Source organism: Amphibalanus amphitrite, unplaced genomic scaffold, assembly GCF_019059575.1.
Source record: "Amphibalanus amphitrite isolate SeventyFive unplaced genomic scaffold, NRLGWU_Aamphi_draft 000812F_arrow, whole genome shotgun sequence".
Classification (NCBI taxonomy): Eukaryota; Metazoa; Arthropoda; class Thecostraca; order Balanomorpha; family Balanidae; genus Amphibalanus; species Amphibalanus amphitrite.
Genome location: NW_024882306.1, coordinates 225,001 through 239,296, shown reverse-complemented (window position 1 = coordinate 239,296; position 14,296 = coordinate 225,001). Strand labels below are relative to the sequence as shown.

The 14,296-nt window shown below is 50.9% G+C and overlaps 1 protein-coding gene across 1 annotated transcript in view; it reads right to left on the bottom strand.

The window, feature by feature from the left end:
- Positions 1-3,349: 3,349 nt before the first annotated feature.
- LOC122366507 (ABI gene family member 3-like) overlaps positions 3,350-14,296 on the bottom strand; it is a 13,722-nt gene continuing 2,775 nt past the window's right edge. Inside the window, exons 2-4 of the mRNA XM_043338849.1 lie at positions 8,076-8,397; positions 3,639-3,878; positions 3,350-3,354 (exon numbers count right to left, since the gene is read on the bottom strand). Of these exons, the coding sequence (XP_043194784.1) occupies positions 3,350-3,354; positions 3,639-3,878; positions 8,076-8,115 (285 nt within the window). The 5' untranslated portion in view covers positions 8,116-8,397. The remainder of the gene's footprint in view (positions 3,355-3,638; positions 3,879-8,075; positions 8,398-14,296) is intronic.

Genomic DNA, 14,296 nt, shown 5'->3' with positions numbered 1-14,296 from the left:
TGTAACTTATGACCAATGGAGTAAGTAGCACATGACAGGAATCAGAACTGCTTCATATTAGATCCATTAATAACGAATACTTTTCATGATATCAAGTTCTTGTGGCAAATAATTAAGACGAAACGTGTTGGCCGTTTATTAACATGATGGCATTATGTCATGCACGTGTGCTCTAAATTACCTGTCGGGTATGTTGTCGGTATTTAAAAAAGTGCGACCATAAACCCATGGTATGCGGAATCTACATAGTAGGTTCTGGGGTGGCATGCAACATTCCAAGGGCCACTTTCTCCCATTTCACCTTGACATTTGATACAAGGAATGGATATCAGCGTAGGTGAATGTCTGTGCATGATGAAACCATATCGTATAGGTCCAGATGAGGAGCATCAGGACCTATATATTTTAACCCTCGCCGGACCTATTGGTTTTCTACATACGCGCCGGCCGAGGGGGGGGGGGGCGGGTACGACCCCCCCTCGCCGTTTCGCCCCTGGTGGAGCTAGCGCGTCGCGGAAAAAACGAGCGTGTGCGCCGTTACGAGACGCAGAGATTGGTACCCGATTTTAAGGTCCTAGGTCAACCGGTGACCTCTGAGGTCAGGTCAAGTGCCCCAGGGTACGGTTCAGTTTTTGGTGAATAACTTCGCAAAAAAAACAGCCACAGAGCCGTGATTTTGGCAGCATCGTGTTCGCCTTGATCAGGCGCGTCGAATGATATGCTTTTTGTCCGGGTCAGGTCAACTTGGGGTGTTGACCTCAGGTCAAGGTCAGGTCAGCACCCCCAGGTCACGAAGTTGGTCGAAAGAGGTCATGTCGCATATCATTCGATTCGGCAGGTCTTCCTGAGTCCATTGGTGGCTTTCCCGACTCGCTAGCTCAATTTGATCGGGAGTTATTGACGAAAAACTAATATGACCTTGATGACGTCATAAATGACGTCACAGAAGGTCAACATTGCAAAAGTGACGCATCTAACCTTGCAAGGAGTGCGTCAAATCACGATTCTGTGTGCTTGAGATAGTTGGAGATCGTTCCCGGCGCCAGAATAGCAGTTTGAATTTTTCCCCATTGACTTATAATGGTGAGGTCACGAAAATGACCTGACCTCATATGACCTTTAGGAAAAATCCGAGATATACAAGTTGTGAGACTCATAATGGATACTAGATCCTGCAAGTTTCATTTCCCTGTGACATCTCCTCTGGCAGTGAGGGCGTTGCGAAGTTGCGACATCTGAAGACCGTGCAGAGGTTCACTTATGACGTCATAGGTCAGTGACCTGACCTGACTTAAAAATGCGGTTGGTGTCAAAAGATGCGGCTTGGATCAAAGGTCAGGTATGCTAAGTTTCAGCTCTCTATCGCCAGCGTGTTCGGAGCTATCGCGAAAAAACCCTATGGGAGGGCGGCACCCGCCCCCCCTCCCTTCGGCCGGCGAGGGTTAAACAGTTTAAACCGTTCGGTGTTCCGGTGATTTTATCATTCATTTCACACCGCTATCTTTCCTAAAAATATCTACCTACGTACATGTTGAGGGCATGGCAATATCATCCACTATGCGTATTTCTAAACGGATGAAACAACTCACAGAGCAATGCAAACAGTTTCATTGGAAGGTATATCGATTCAACCAAACAGGATTATTCATGCCAGGTAACTTGACGGTACCATGTATCCGGATTCCGGACCAAATATGAACAATTCACTGCGCGTGGTTTTGATGTTGCTATGCTCACAATTGTCTGCTGTCAAGCATTAATGTGATAATAATGCATCATATGCCGTCAAAAGTGTGCTGAATCACTGTAAGGCCCAAGATGGGAAGGCAGTTACAGGAGGAGGGCATAATTACCATTGGCGGTGACTTGACATACGCTTCCTGACGCCTGGCCTGTCGGCAATCCACTCGAGCATCCCTGACCGCTTGGCAACGATTATAACTATTGCATCAGGTCAGCAGTCTGGAGTCTGGCCGAGCATAAATATTCGGCCCTCTCTATGAAACGGTCACCACAGCTAAACCGTATAAGTCGATGGACGGGAGTCGGGACCGACTGAATCATCTGTCAAGAATGTGATCGGTACATAACTTAGCTTCCGGAATAGTGCGACTGCATGGTTGGCGCCGGCGATGTGACAGAAATTATTCCAAGCATGGGACGGAAATGCCTTCTATGGTAATAAAAACTCCCTTCGCTCCGTCGTTTCCATCCTCAGGATGATCAAATCCTTCTCCTCCACACCTCCACCCCTTGTTCCGGGCTGGACAGGCAACTTTATCCCATGCAGGCATGGCTCCCCTGGGAGCAGGCGCGTAGCCTGGTGCGGTACTGTCAGGGAGCTGGGTGGCCAATCCTCGTGATAGGCTCAGCCCCGACGGGTCACCATGGAAGTGTTTCACGGCACTGCGCTGCAGTGCGCTGCACGCAGCGGCGCGTTGGGCTTATAAACAAACTCGGATGCTTGAAGGTAATGCTGCAAAAGGGTCGAGCCGAATTCGTCTCAAACGCCGCACCAATACAGCAGCGCGTTGCAGCAAAAAAAAAAAAAACGAACTATATGTTATGCAACTATAGGTGAACTTAGCACATCCTCATGAAAGTTTGAAGGAAATCAGTCCAAAACTGTGAGTTGGACACTGGACACTGTTCAGCAGCCAACACCCAGTGGTGATTACTGAATTTCAGGAGCGGCGGATGTGCGTTAAGACGACCTCGCATTTCAGGAGCGTAGCAGAGACAGTGGACGAGCATATACAAAATGAGCTACACTGTCAGGATTGGAGACAAATTTACGACATATATGCAAAAGATGGCATACCTACGCCAACCCGTTTGGAAATAAAGCGAAATTTTCGATGGGTAAATCTTTATGGCTCACCCTGTATATGGTAGTTATAAAGATAGAAGATCCCGAGGTACTTTCCGTCTCGAACATTCAGGTATTTCTCACTAATGAAAGGAGATTGCTTGCACCAAAGTCCGCTTTTGTAAGAGCGTTATTCAGGCAGAACTGAGCCCATTGTTCGCTTTGGATGTCTGTCGAGAGTCGAGGACCCACCGATCTGCGTTCCTAGCGCCACCTTGCGGAGGAGCGCAGGTAGTCTCCAGTTTAATTACTCCACCCAGCCGGGTACAGGTGGCAGCACAGGCACCTTCACGCCCCTGTAGCCACCGACTGGCCCATTCTGTTAGCTTACTTACGTGCCGTCTCAGTAAAAGACCACCACTCAGAATCGCAGTCCGGGCTCAGGTTGGATAAGTGTCTTTGCGAGCCGAGCAATTCCAGTGCAGCTCAACTACACTTGCGTAGCCGAAATTGATCAATAAAGATAAGCTTTGCATCTCCTTAGCCTGCCCATGCGTCGAAGGAGAAAGTTGAGTAACAGAGTGCGCTTTCACTCTGAAGAGAGGTAGCCATGAACCACACCTTAATCACAGACATATTCAACATTAAATATGCGTCAAAGGTGTCCAACGGCCACGTCTCTTATGGCACTTCAGCGCGTCGCAATCGGTAAGACGGGCAACTCCCTCCATCTCGGACAAGCAGCTGCCTCTCAGACTGCAGTGGTTCCACGTCTCCCTCTCACCAGCTCTCACCATCCCCTCCGACCGACTGCTAGCCGCCCACTCACCATCGCAGAAGGTGGGCAGCTCCATCGGTGGCCGGACACGACTGCAGGGGACCGGCGGCGACGGCAGGCCAGCTGGCGACCTCCGGGGCAGCGGCGGCGACGCCAGCGGCCGGCGCGGCGGCGGCGAGTCCGGCGCGCGCCGCGGCCGCAGCGGCGAGCTCGACGCGTCGGTGGCGTCGGCTCCGCTGGTGCCGCCCAGCCCTATACCCGAGTCCTGCGTGGTGCTGGCCGCCGTCGGACCTGCCGTCGGAAGGGGTGGTCAACGCGGGTGTTAGGGGAGACGGGAGAGCGGTCACTGGACGACATCAAAGGAATGGCAGTGAATAGTGATTATTACTAAATGAGATTATGGAAATGGAAATCAGAAGGGTGGGTGTAACACACAGGCGTGAATGCTGCTTATTCGCGTGATTTATGATCGCTACATGAATTCGTCAGCAGTAAACGCTTGTTCGAGCGAGCAGCAAAGTAACTTCAAAGTGTTACGAAATAAACTAACGGTGGCAGCGGTCTCTGTCGTGGTCCGAAAATCATAGACTGTGGATAAGAGCCCCTTCTCAGGTCAGCTAGTTAGGTGTGACCTTCTCTCATTACTCACTTTCCTTTATGTAATGCACGGTAATGTTTGCCTTTTCTTTTCAGGCCACATACACATACAGTCGCTCATGCTATTTCCGTCTAAACTCCTGTTTTCCTTATGTTTGTGTCCTCTCCTCACCTCTCGCCCTCACTATAGAGAGCATCCCCTGCCGGAGGGCTGGACGCACGGCCGGCTACCCAGCTGCTCGTTCCGGGCTTGTCACTTTCTCCAATCACCATTTATATTGGCTGTGAATTAGTCGGTGATGCGGTGGCGGCGCGCGGCTCGACGCGATATAATTATGCGGGCTGTAATTTGTTTGGGCGTGCGCTCCCCGGTGATGGGCCGATAGCTAATGACGGAAACGATCGAACACGGTGGCTTGTGTGAGCGACCACAATAGAGATATACGGAAAGATACGAGTAGGAGTCGGAATAAATGGATGAGAGGCCGTTTTGTCCTCGATTTATTCATTCGTTTCACATGACGAGGACAATGGTCATGAGTTTAATCGGCCAAATGGTAGCATACATCAGCTTGTCATCAACAAATCTCATCTCCGATATCTTCTACCTAACGTCGGCATCCTATTCATTCATTACGAGACATGGCTTCGTACTCGTAAACAGTGAGTGGCAAAACCACAAACGATACCGATTATTACAAATGACAATGCTTAGCTGGAGAAAATACTATCAAATGAGGTTCGTGTGGGTTATTTTGGTTTGATAGTGTGAAATAGGTACACACTTGGCATATATTATAGATATTATTATAACTGTAATCCTACGCTCCTTCTATGTAGACAACGATGATTTTGAAAATCGTTCAATCATTCCGTACCTTCTTATATTTTGATGTTTATCTCTTCTTTCACATTGCTTTTCATTGCCGTTTAAGAACAAGAAAAAAGACACAATTGCTTATTATCCACGCTAAGGACAGAGCTTTATGTATATCAAGTGTTAAAAACAAAACTATTTGTATTCGCGTCTTTACCCGCTCACATGGGCGGCGCCACCGGGGGGGACGGGGGGGACAGGTCCCCCGCTATCGAAAGTTAGGGGGGTACAGTACCCCCCTATCGGCGAGGCCCGTTCAATAGTTGATAATAATGCATTGTAAAGTTATCCGTCGCATTTAATGCATCGTTGGTTAATCAAGGCAGGTTCTGAATAAAGATTGCTGTTGGGATGTATCCAAGGGGGTCCTGGCCATTTGCAAAAGGTGTGGAGCTGTGATGCCTATAAGGTGATCGGCAGGGCCTCGGGGATCGTGCCCCCCCCCCCTTTTGGGGCGCCAGGCAGGGTTATTACCTCCCCACCCCACTGCCAGACCCCATTGCCGACAAAACCAAGTTAACTGAAATTCCATAGATTTCCGTTACTATATGGATATTTTCCATTCCTAATTAGTCAAATTCAAGCATGGCAGTTCTACCACAGGAACCATTTGAAATCTATGCCATTTAACCCCAGCACTTGTGGGGAGAAGTGTTCGGATAGATCACAGGCAGGACCAAAAAAGCACGCAGTACCCCAAGACCTTATAATTGGGTAGCATCGGCTCCCTCTCGTCAAGGGGTTCGATAGCACTCGTTTTTTTTTCTGCAAAACTAAGTTCGGTCGGCGGCCGAACGGCTGGGGGTCTAATCGAGCCCCCCCCCCCTCCCCTTCTTACGTCAGCGGCTGTGAAAATGCCGTTACCAGCTGTTGAAACATGGCAGTTGCTTTTGCATGAGTGCACGAAAGTGTTTTAGGTACGTGATACGTGAAAGGTTCTACATGGAAACTGAGATACACCAGCTTATCAAATTGTGCTCACTGTGGTGCGCTCGGTTTTACCTTGACTAGTCTTTGAATTCTGGGGTGAAACAGACCAGTCAAGAAACCTGTTCCATAAGGAGAGCCACTAATGCTAAAGAGATGAGGGATGAGGTTTCCAGAGACCTTCATTACCTCCCAAAGGGGGTGCCCCGCCATTTGCCAATCCCCATGCTGTGTTGTTACGATTGGAGGGTGAATATGAGAACGATGCAGGTCGTGCCAGCTCGATCATGACGAACACAATGGTGCCGACATCACAGCTCTACTGCCATTTTTGACGAAGTTAATCAACAAGGACCGGAATCCTACCCTGGGGCATTTCACCTGCAGAGGCCGCCGGACCTGAGACCCTTTCACTCAATTTTTTTTTCAACAGTGCATGCGGCATGCGCTCGTTTTTCCCGCGAAGCTCTTGGTAAGTAAAATCCATCAGAAAGTGTGATCAAATAACGGCTGGTGACCTTCCATGACCTAGCATGACCTTTTGAGTGACCACCAATGACATGACCACTGACGGCTAGCCATTAGCTGCACCCTGCCCGTTGCATATGGATCAGGTGGTGATGTCATGATTCTGAAATTATATTGCAGTTTTGGCGCACTTGTCAGAGCAGAAGACATTCCCACTTTTCCTCCATGACTATATGATGGTGAAGCCATGAAGCTGACCAGACGTAAGATCGAAAATTTGAAAGTACGAAACGTAAGAATAGTTGGCACTGCTACTCGACACTGACCGACCGGTCGCGAACTTCCCGCCTCCGGATTTCCAGCCGGACACCCAATCCACTCGGCCACGCGGCCAGTATCCCTAAGCAATTCGCAGCTTGTAGGAAACCAGCTTTGAGTTGGCAAGACTGCAAATTTTTATTTCGAGGCAAGGATGCTTGAAAAGGTGGACGTTCTTAGGTGTCCTAGGATAAGTTTGGAAACGGGATGCACCATTCGATGTGTTTTGGGCTTTGCCATGTTTCGCGGCGTTACGTGCCTCGTTTTTTTTTTACACGATCAGTATCTACTTTTGGGATTTTCGGACAGCTACAGTCCCCGTCCCCCCCTATCGAAAACCCGTGGCGCCGCCCCTGCCCGCTCATTAGTGGTGAAGCGATAGTAGTGCAACAAGCGTCACGCTTATATATAGTATATATAGTAATATATATTACTGTATTATATAGTAATATATATAGTAATAATAATTACTGTATAATACAGTACTATTTGGCTATTCAAATAATTTTAAATGTCGAGGAGAGGTCATTTTTTCATATATTTTCTCTCTCTAATATTCATAATGTTCCTCGCAAGAGCGCTCCAAAGAATAAGTGTCACGCTCTATTCGATTGTCTCTACACTTTGAGACAGGGCATCACTTTTACGCCACATTCTAACATATTCAATTCACGGGCTACTGTTTATATGCAATGGACGAGGGCCGAGGCATTCGCCCTTCGAACAAACCAGGGAACGAACATGACAATTAGAGCGTTAAACCAACCCATCACCAAAAATGTTTTGACTTCCTCGTACAGACCCTAGCAATATAGCGTCGGAAGGCAGAATGCAATATGCATTTTGACTTTTTTAAGTTTCTTACAATGGTCTTTTCGGCCGAAACATTTCCACTTTTATGTAAATAATTAATAGTACGATGGAACGATAGCGAGAGCCTCCGATAATAGTCGATCATTGAAAACTGCACAACCGCCACATATTTTACGCAAAAAAGGAATATAATCAAAATAATTATGTACTCATGACCCTTATCTAGTAACTTAGGAATAGCTCCGTTGATTCACCTACGTCACGGATCGCGTTAGCATTCACAAACTCAAAGTACATGGTAGAGAAAAGTTAAGTCACGTATCAGTATAGATTCATTTCACTTTCCATGAATCAAGATTTAACTTGCTATAATATTCAACAATAGGGTCCCATGCATGCATCCCCAACACGTTCATACATCTGTAGCCGCCATGCCAGATCAAATGGGTGGAAACCGAGAGTGGAAACTGAGAGTGCTGACGGCTCACCTTCCGGGTCAGTGAGCGGTCGTCCATTGGCGGCTCCCATGTCAGCTCCCGGGGCGAGTGTTAATCAACGCCGACCGGCCGGCCGTCTTCTCATGGCCGTCCCGGCAGCAGTGGGAGGGCGGCGGCCGCAGCAGCGGGCTGGCGGCGCGAGAAGGGTCGCTCCGCGGTGCAGCGCCGCCGCCGCCGGCACCGCCACCGGCCCGCGGCAGCAGCAGTGGCGTTTAATCGGGGCGCACACAGCAGCAGCCCGCTCCCCGCGGCCGGTCAGCCTCACAGATGAACGGGGCCGCGACACGCACCCTCTTCCGGCGGACGGCGGGCCCTGAAACACAGAGACGCAGTGAGCACCCCGGCGCCGCTGGAAGCAGTGAGACCTCTCCATGCTCCCGTACCGGGAAACGATCGCCAGCCTGCGTTAATATAGTGCCAAATAAGCTCCACGAATCAGCCCCAGCGATAGACGGTAGCATACCCCTGAGAATGTATTACACAGCCCACGTTAATAGCTCGATTTACGGGAAACCAGAGCGCTGCCGGCTACTGCCCACGGATGAGTCGTAATGGTTCGCTGAACGAAGGCTGGCCTTGGGTATAGCGCGCCTGGAGTACGCATTATCTTACTGTGTATGACGCTGCCGGCGGGACCGGGTAACAGGCGTAAATACCCTCTTTTCGACCGTCCTGGAAGCCAGGTAGTTGTCGAGGTATAACCCTCCGGGAGCGGGTAGACGCTACCGCTGGCTGCCTGACGTCCGAGACGGTACCGCACGGCTCCGAGAGCCGGGCTAATGTCCCCTGCTTTCAGCATCGAATGGTCACCAGCTGAGGCTGGTTGCAACTGAGACTCAATCTGGGCGTGCAGCCAACGACGAATGGTTGGGTTTTGATACTCTGCTTTCACTTTTAACCCGCGCCGGGCCGGTGCTCTGAAATTCCGCGCCGGGCCGCGGGGGGGTGTTTGAACACCCCCCCTTCTAACTCGGCTCCTGGGCCACGTAGCGACACGCGGTAAGCGGCACTCGAAAGAACGTCCAAAATAAGGACGAAAACACTTCGGTCATTTTTTGGGTCAGGTCAAAGGTCAGGTCACCAGAGGTCACCAAAGGTCAAATGTTCACTATTTCAACATTTTAGAAACTGCCAACGGCTATCTCGGGAACCGATAGAGCTACAGCGCCGCAAAAAAGCGCATTCGATAGCCCTTTTACAGACCTTTCTGAGTAATGTTCTCAGATTTGACCTCAGGTCAACGGTTTAGCCTCCAGAAGGCAAAAACTCCAAAAATAGCCGTTTTTACGAAAAACGTTTTTTCGGCAATAACTTTTGACTCAAAAGAACTATGACATTACTTTTGCCAGCATCGTGTTCCTCTCGTCGAGACGCGTCGAATGAACTATAATTTGACCTTGAAAGGTCAACTTGAAAATTTGACCTCAGGTCAAGGTCATGACCTGACCGGAAAAGGTCATGTTGCATATCAGTCGATCCGCAACGTCGAGCCGAACACATCTAAGGCGTTTTCAGCGCTCTAGCACGCCTCTATCAGAAGTTATCATCGAAAAACTGTTAGATTCTGTTCGTGACCTGAGATGACCTCGGAGACATAACGAGGGGTCACAGTTGCCATTTTCTGGTTCAGTGTGTCTATTTTACCTACATCTCGATGTTTGATAGTGTCTAGAATAGCGTTCGTGCAAAACAGGCGCTTTTCAATTTTCTCCCATTGACTTATAATGGAGAGGCCGCAAAATTGACCTGACCTTAGGTCACCGATATCAAAATTCCGAGATATACATTTTATAGATAGTGTTGCTCTTATCAATCGCTGTAAGTTTCAAGGCAATCGTTCAGTCGGTGTAGCTATGACGAGCATTCTTATTTTTTCTGAGGTGAGGTCACTTGGCGTGACCTGGTGACCTGACCTAAGGTGACCTGGGTCTGGAATTTTTACAACATGTGCGGAAAAGATGCACGAACAGGTGTGCCAAAAACGGCGGCGCTCCGCGCCGCCGTTTTTGAGATATCTGCGAAAAACCGCAAGGGGGGGTGTACAAACACCCCCCCGGCCCGGCGCGGGTTAAGTCTAAATTATGGCAATTATGCCCTATCAGTCAGGAGACAACTAAATGCCATCTCAAGACGCAGCAAAATTAAATTTTACTTTTACATTGCGAACTTGAGAGAGAGAGGGACAGAGAGAGAGAGAGAGAGAGAGAGAGAGAGAGAGAGAGAGAGAGAGAGAGAGAGAGAGAGAGAGAGAGAGAGAGAGAGAGAGAGAGAGAGAGAGAGAGAGAGAGAGAGAGAGAGAGAGAGAGAGAGAGAGAGAGGAGAGAGAGAGAGAGAGAGAGAGAGATGAGAAATAGATAGATTTTTTTATAAATTTAGCTCGAATGTTTGAATGGACGGATTGACAGAGCCGGAGTCCACGCTAAGCAGAGCTTGTTGCGTAGACCCCGACCCCTACCGTCCGATCGCGCAATTCCGGGTAACGGGAGAATTTAGATGCCAAAGTTTAACGTGCCCTTCAAAGCCGGACACGGCCTGTCCCACTCAACTGACTTCAACTGGCTGCGGTTGCTCCCACCAACCGCAGACCATCCCCGTCAGGAGTCTCATATATCGAGCGCCGGAGCGTCTCGAACCCGGGCTCTCACTACCGGGAGTCCGATGCTCTACCAACTGAGCTACGGGACAGACAATGGAGATGGAGAAATAGATAGATGAAGAGAGAGAGAGAGAGAGAGAGAGAGAGAGAGAGAGAGAGAGAGAGAGAGAGAGAGAGAGAAAGGGAAAGAAAGAGAGAAAGAGAGAACATAGAAGAAGTATGTAGAGACGGAAAATGGGTCCGAGAATAAGTTTATAATTTTCAACGCGATTGCTAATGCTGTTGCTCGATGCTTCTTTACAAGACAAAGCGTCAATACCATTGCTCTCTGCAGCCCCTGTTGCGATAATTTTATTTTCACGCATTTTGGCTTACGTTTACGCTTGTGTGAGCTCCAGTTGACCATTTTTAACTGTTTTATTACCAAGGCATGCGCCTGTCGTATTGGTCGATCCAGTGTCTCTCAGTTTCCGTCCATTTCTGTGTCAGTGTTCGCCCTTGATTCCGTGTCTGTCTCTGTCTCTATCCCCGTCTCCGTCTCCGTCTCCAGATCCTGTGCGTATCACACCCCAGTAGTGGCTCGGACCACACCGGTGCGTTGTGGCTCGGTTTTTACGGCCGCCCGGCCACCGCTCACAATTGGCCCGGCGCCCGAGCGTCAGTGGCGGCCGACACCCGTCCGCCGGCAGCCGCCGGTTAGCATAGCGCCGGGCGGTTTTTAGGGCCGCCCCGGTAGTAATGGGCGCAGGTAGCGTGGGAGAGTAGCGGGGCAAGCCATCGGAGCAGCCGGCCGCCGGCGCCCGCGGCGGCAGAGTGAACGCAGCGCGGCCAGGGGTGAGCCGGCCGTAAATGAACGGTGGGAACTGATTGACTAGTGCAGAACGACGCTGATAGATGTGATAAGATCAACATAATAATTAGGAGCTCTTGATATCAATTAATCGAGTATGTTCTTGCATCGATTGTTCATGCAAGTGCAAACACATTTTCAAATACTGAATAAGTGAATATTCCTAAAATGCAAAGATATGCTGCGAACGTAAACATCCATCGCCACTGCGCTAAAACAAAGCGTCAGCCTCCTGGCTATGACAGAGGAGGTTTAACCCTCGCACGACCAGGCCATTTCTCATAACACGAACGACCAGGGGGGGGGTTGTTACGACCCCCCCCCTGGCGTTTCGAAACGGAAGGTCGTAGAGCTTAGCGGAAAAAACCAACGGATTGCTCTCAACGAGATCTCGCGATTGGTGGTATATTTTTTGGTCCTAGGTCCACATTTGACCTACTTTTGACCGGTCAAAGGTCAAATTTTCGGAAAAATAGATTTTTTCAACTTTCGGCGGCGATTGCGGCAAAATGGTGGGAGATATCGACTTGAAACCTTCACTATCGTGTTCCTTGATCAATTCTCTATCGTTTGGTATTTATTTCGTTTCCCTAGCTCTAAAAATGGCGCGTTGGGAGCGCCGGAAGTCGACAAGGTCACAGTCGGCGGCAGAAATTCGAAAAATCAAAATTTAAATTTTTGAAATCTGATTGTATTTTTGGATTTGGGAGGTCCATTTGCTCCCTATAGAAGCTAATATTGCTGCATATTCCCATTGAGGTGACAAGAATTAGCAAAATAGTGGTTCGGGCGCTTTTCAAAAATAGTACCGGACGCTGTTCCTCTTGTGACGTCATAGCTCCGTGACCTGACCTGACCCGGTCAAATTTCTTATACCATATGATAGCCAATACTTGCCCCAACATGCATGGGAAGTTTCATCACGATCCATCAACCGATGTCCGTACCACCGGCAGGAAACCTCGGGCGTTGGCACTCAGTTTGTGAAAATCCGGCCGGAGGCTGTACCTCTTATGACGTCATAACTCCGTGACCTGACATGACCCGATCAATTTTTTTTCGGCAAAAGATGCGCAAAGGTTGCCCCAGAGGGTATTGAAAATTTCAGCCCGCTACGACAAGCCGTTTAGCGTGCACTTCGAAAAAACCTCAGGGGGGGGGGTTGATACAACCCCCCCCCCCTAGGCGTTCTAGGGTTAATCCAAGCTATTTCGGGGAAACCACCTCCAGCACGGGATCCACTGTCACCGGAAGTTGGTGTGACGGACAGCCCGCCGCTAGCTCCGTCCACCGGCTGCGGGGCCGTCCGTCCCATCGGGGTGCCCCGGCGGTCCCAGCCTCCTCTGAGCTCCCTGGCTCGCCGGCGGCCGGCACTGGTCTGCACCGCCACCGTGCACCCTCCCCTCCCTCCCTGCCTTCCGAACCTCGCGTGCACCGGCCGGCGGCACTCTCCCGTGCCTCGATGGGCCTCGATGGGCCTCGATGGGCCTCGATGCTGCGACCCGAGTGCCCCGGCCCTCGCAAACGGCCGCCACCGCCGCTCGCCGCCGCTACCGCGCATTCTTCGACAAGGCATGACGGTGACATCGGCAGCTGCAGTCAGTATTGCTAGCGACGTGAAAAAGAAATGTCAAAGATAAACAGGCATGGGTTTGGCAAAAGCAAAAGTGACTTTCATAGTAGCAGCGAAAGATATTCAATCAGTTAGATCTGAACGGGGAAAGACAAGAGCAAAAAGAAAATGGTATTAGGGGCAGCCCAGTGGTAGCAGATGACTAAAACCGTAACAGTGGCGGTGACAGATGACAGTCGCTCTAATAGTTTCGGTAAGAGTGGCAGTGGCTATAACAGATTTGGTGACAGCTGAGTGACAGCTGACAGTGACTGACGACTCTGACAGTGACGACTGCGCTGGTGATGGGTGTTGACAGTGGTGACACACAGTTGTAATGACCCCTATCACACTTCACAGATGCGCTGGACGATCATGAGTTGACTCCGGTATAGGAGGAGGCGCGGCTCGCAGGGTCGGAAGCCGTGCAGGCAGCGCAGCTCGGCGCGGCCACACCGTCGTAATGAATGGCTGCCCGGCCGCCGGCGGCGTCTGCAATCATTGATGGCCTTGTGTATCGGCAGGAGGGAGCGCCCCGGGCACAGCCGCCGGCTCGAATCCGGCCGCCGACGAATCCCATAAATTGGGGAATAGGAGGACTGGGAGACGTTTATAGCGGGCCCCGGCCCAATTAGAGCCACTTTGGCGCGGCTCTCTGGCCGGCGCCGGGCGCGCCGGGCCCGGCCGGCCGGCCGTTATTGCGCCGCCATTATAAGCGGCCGGACGGTGCAGCCTCCGTCGGCGCGCTGCACCGCCGCCCCGCTTATTCACAGCATCTATAATTATTTGCGGGCATGAGAACCGAGTGCGGTGCGCGCCGGCGCGCGGTTATACACGGCGGAGGGCGGCCCGCGGGCCGCGGCGCGCCGACCCGGCTACCGCCGTGCCGCTGACGCCGCGTCGACACGCGAGCCATGAGCTCATCTCGGCGGGCTGCTGGTCGCACCGCCGCCGGCTCCCCGGCTCCCTCCCCTCGCCAGGTGACCCGGGGCGCCTCACGTGACCTCCCGGCATCGAGTCTGCAGGCCGCTCAGCGCAGCCGCTGCCGCCGCTACCAGCCGCCGCCGCCGCTATCGGCTGCCTCTCTGAGTCCCCACTGCCCCCTCACTGCGCTGGACAAAAATTAATGATGTTCAACTATGTATATGATGGTC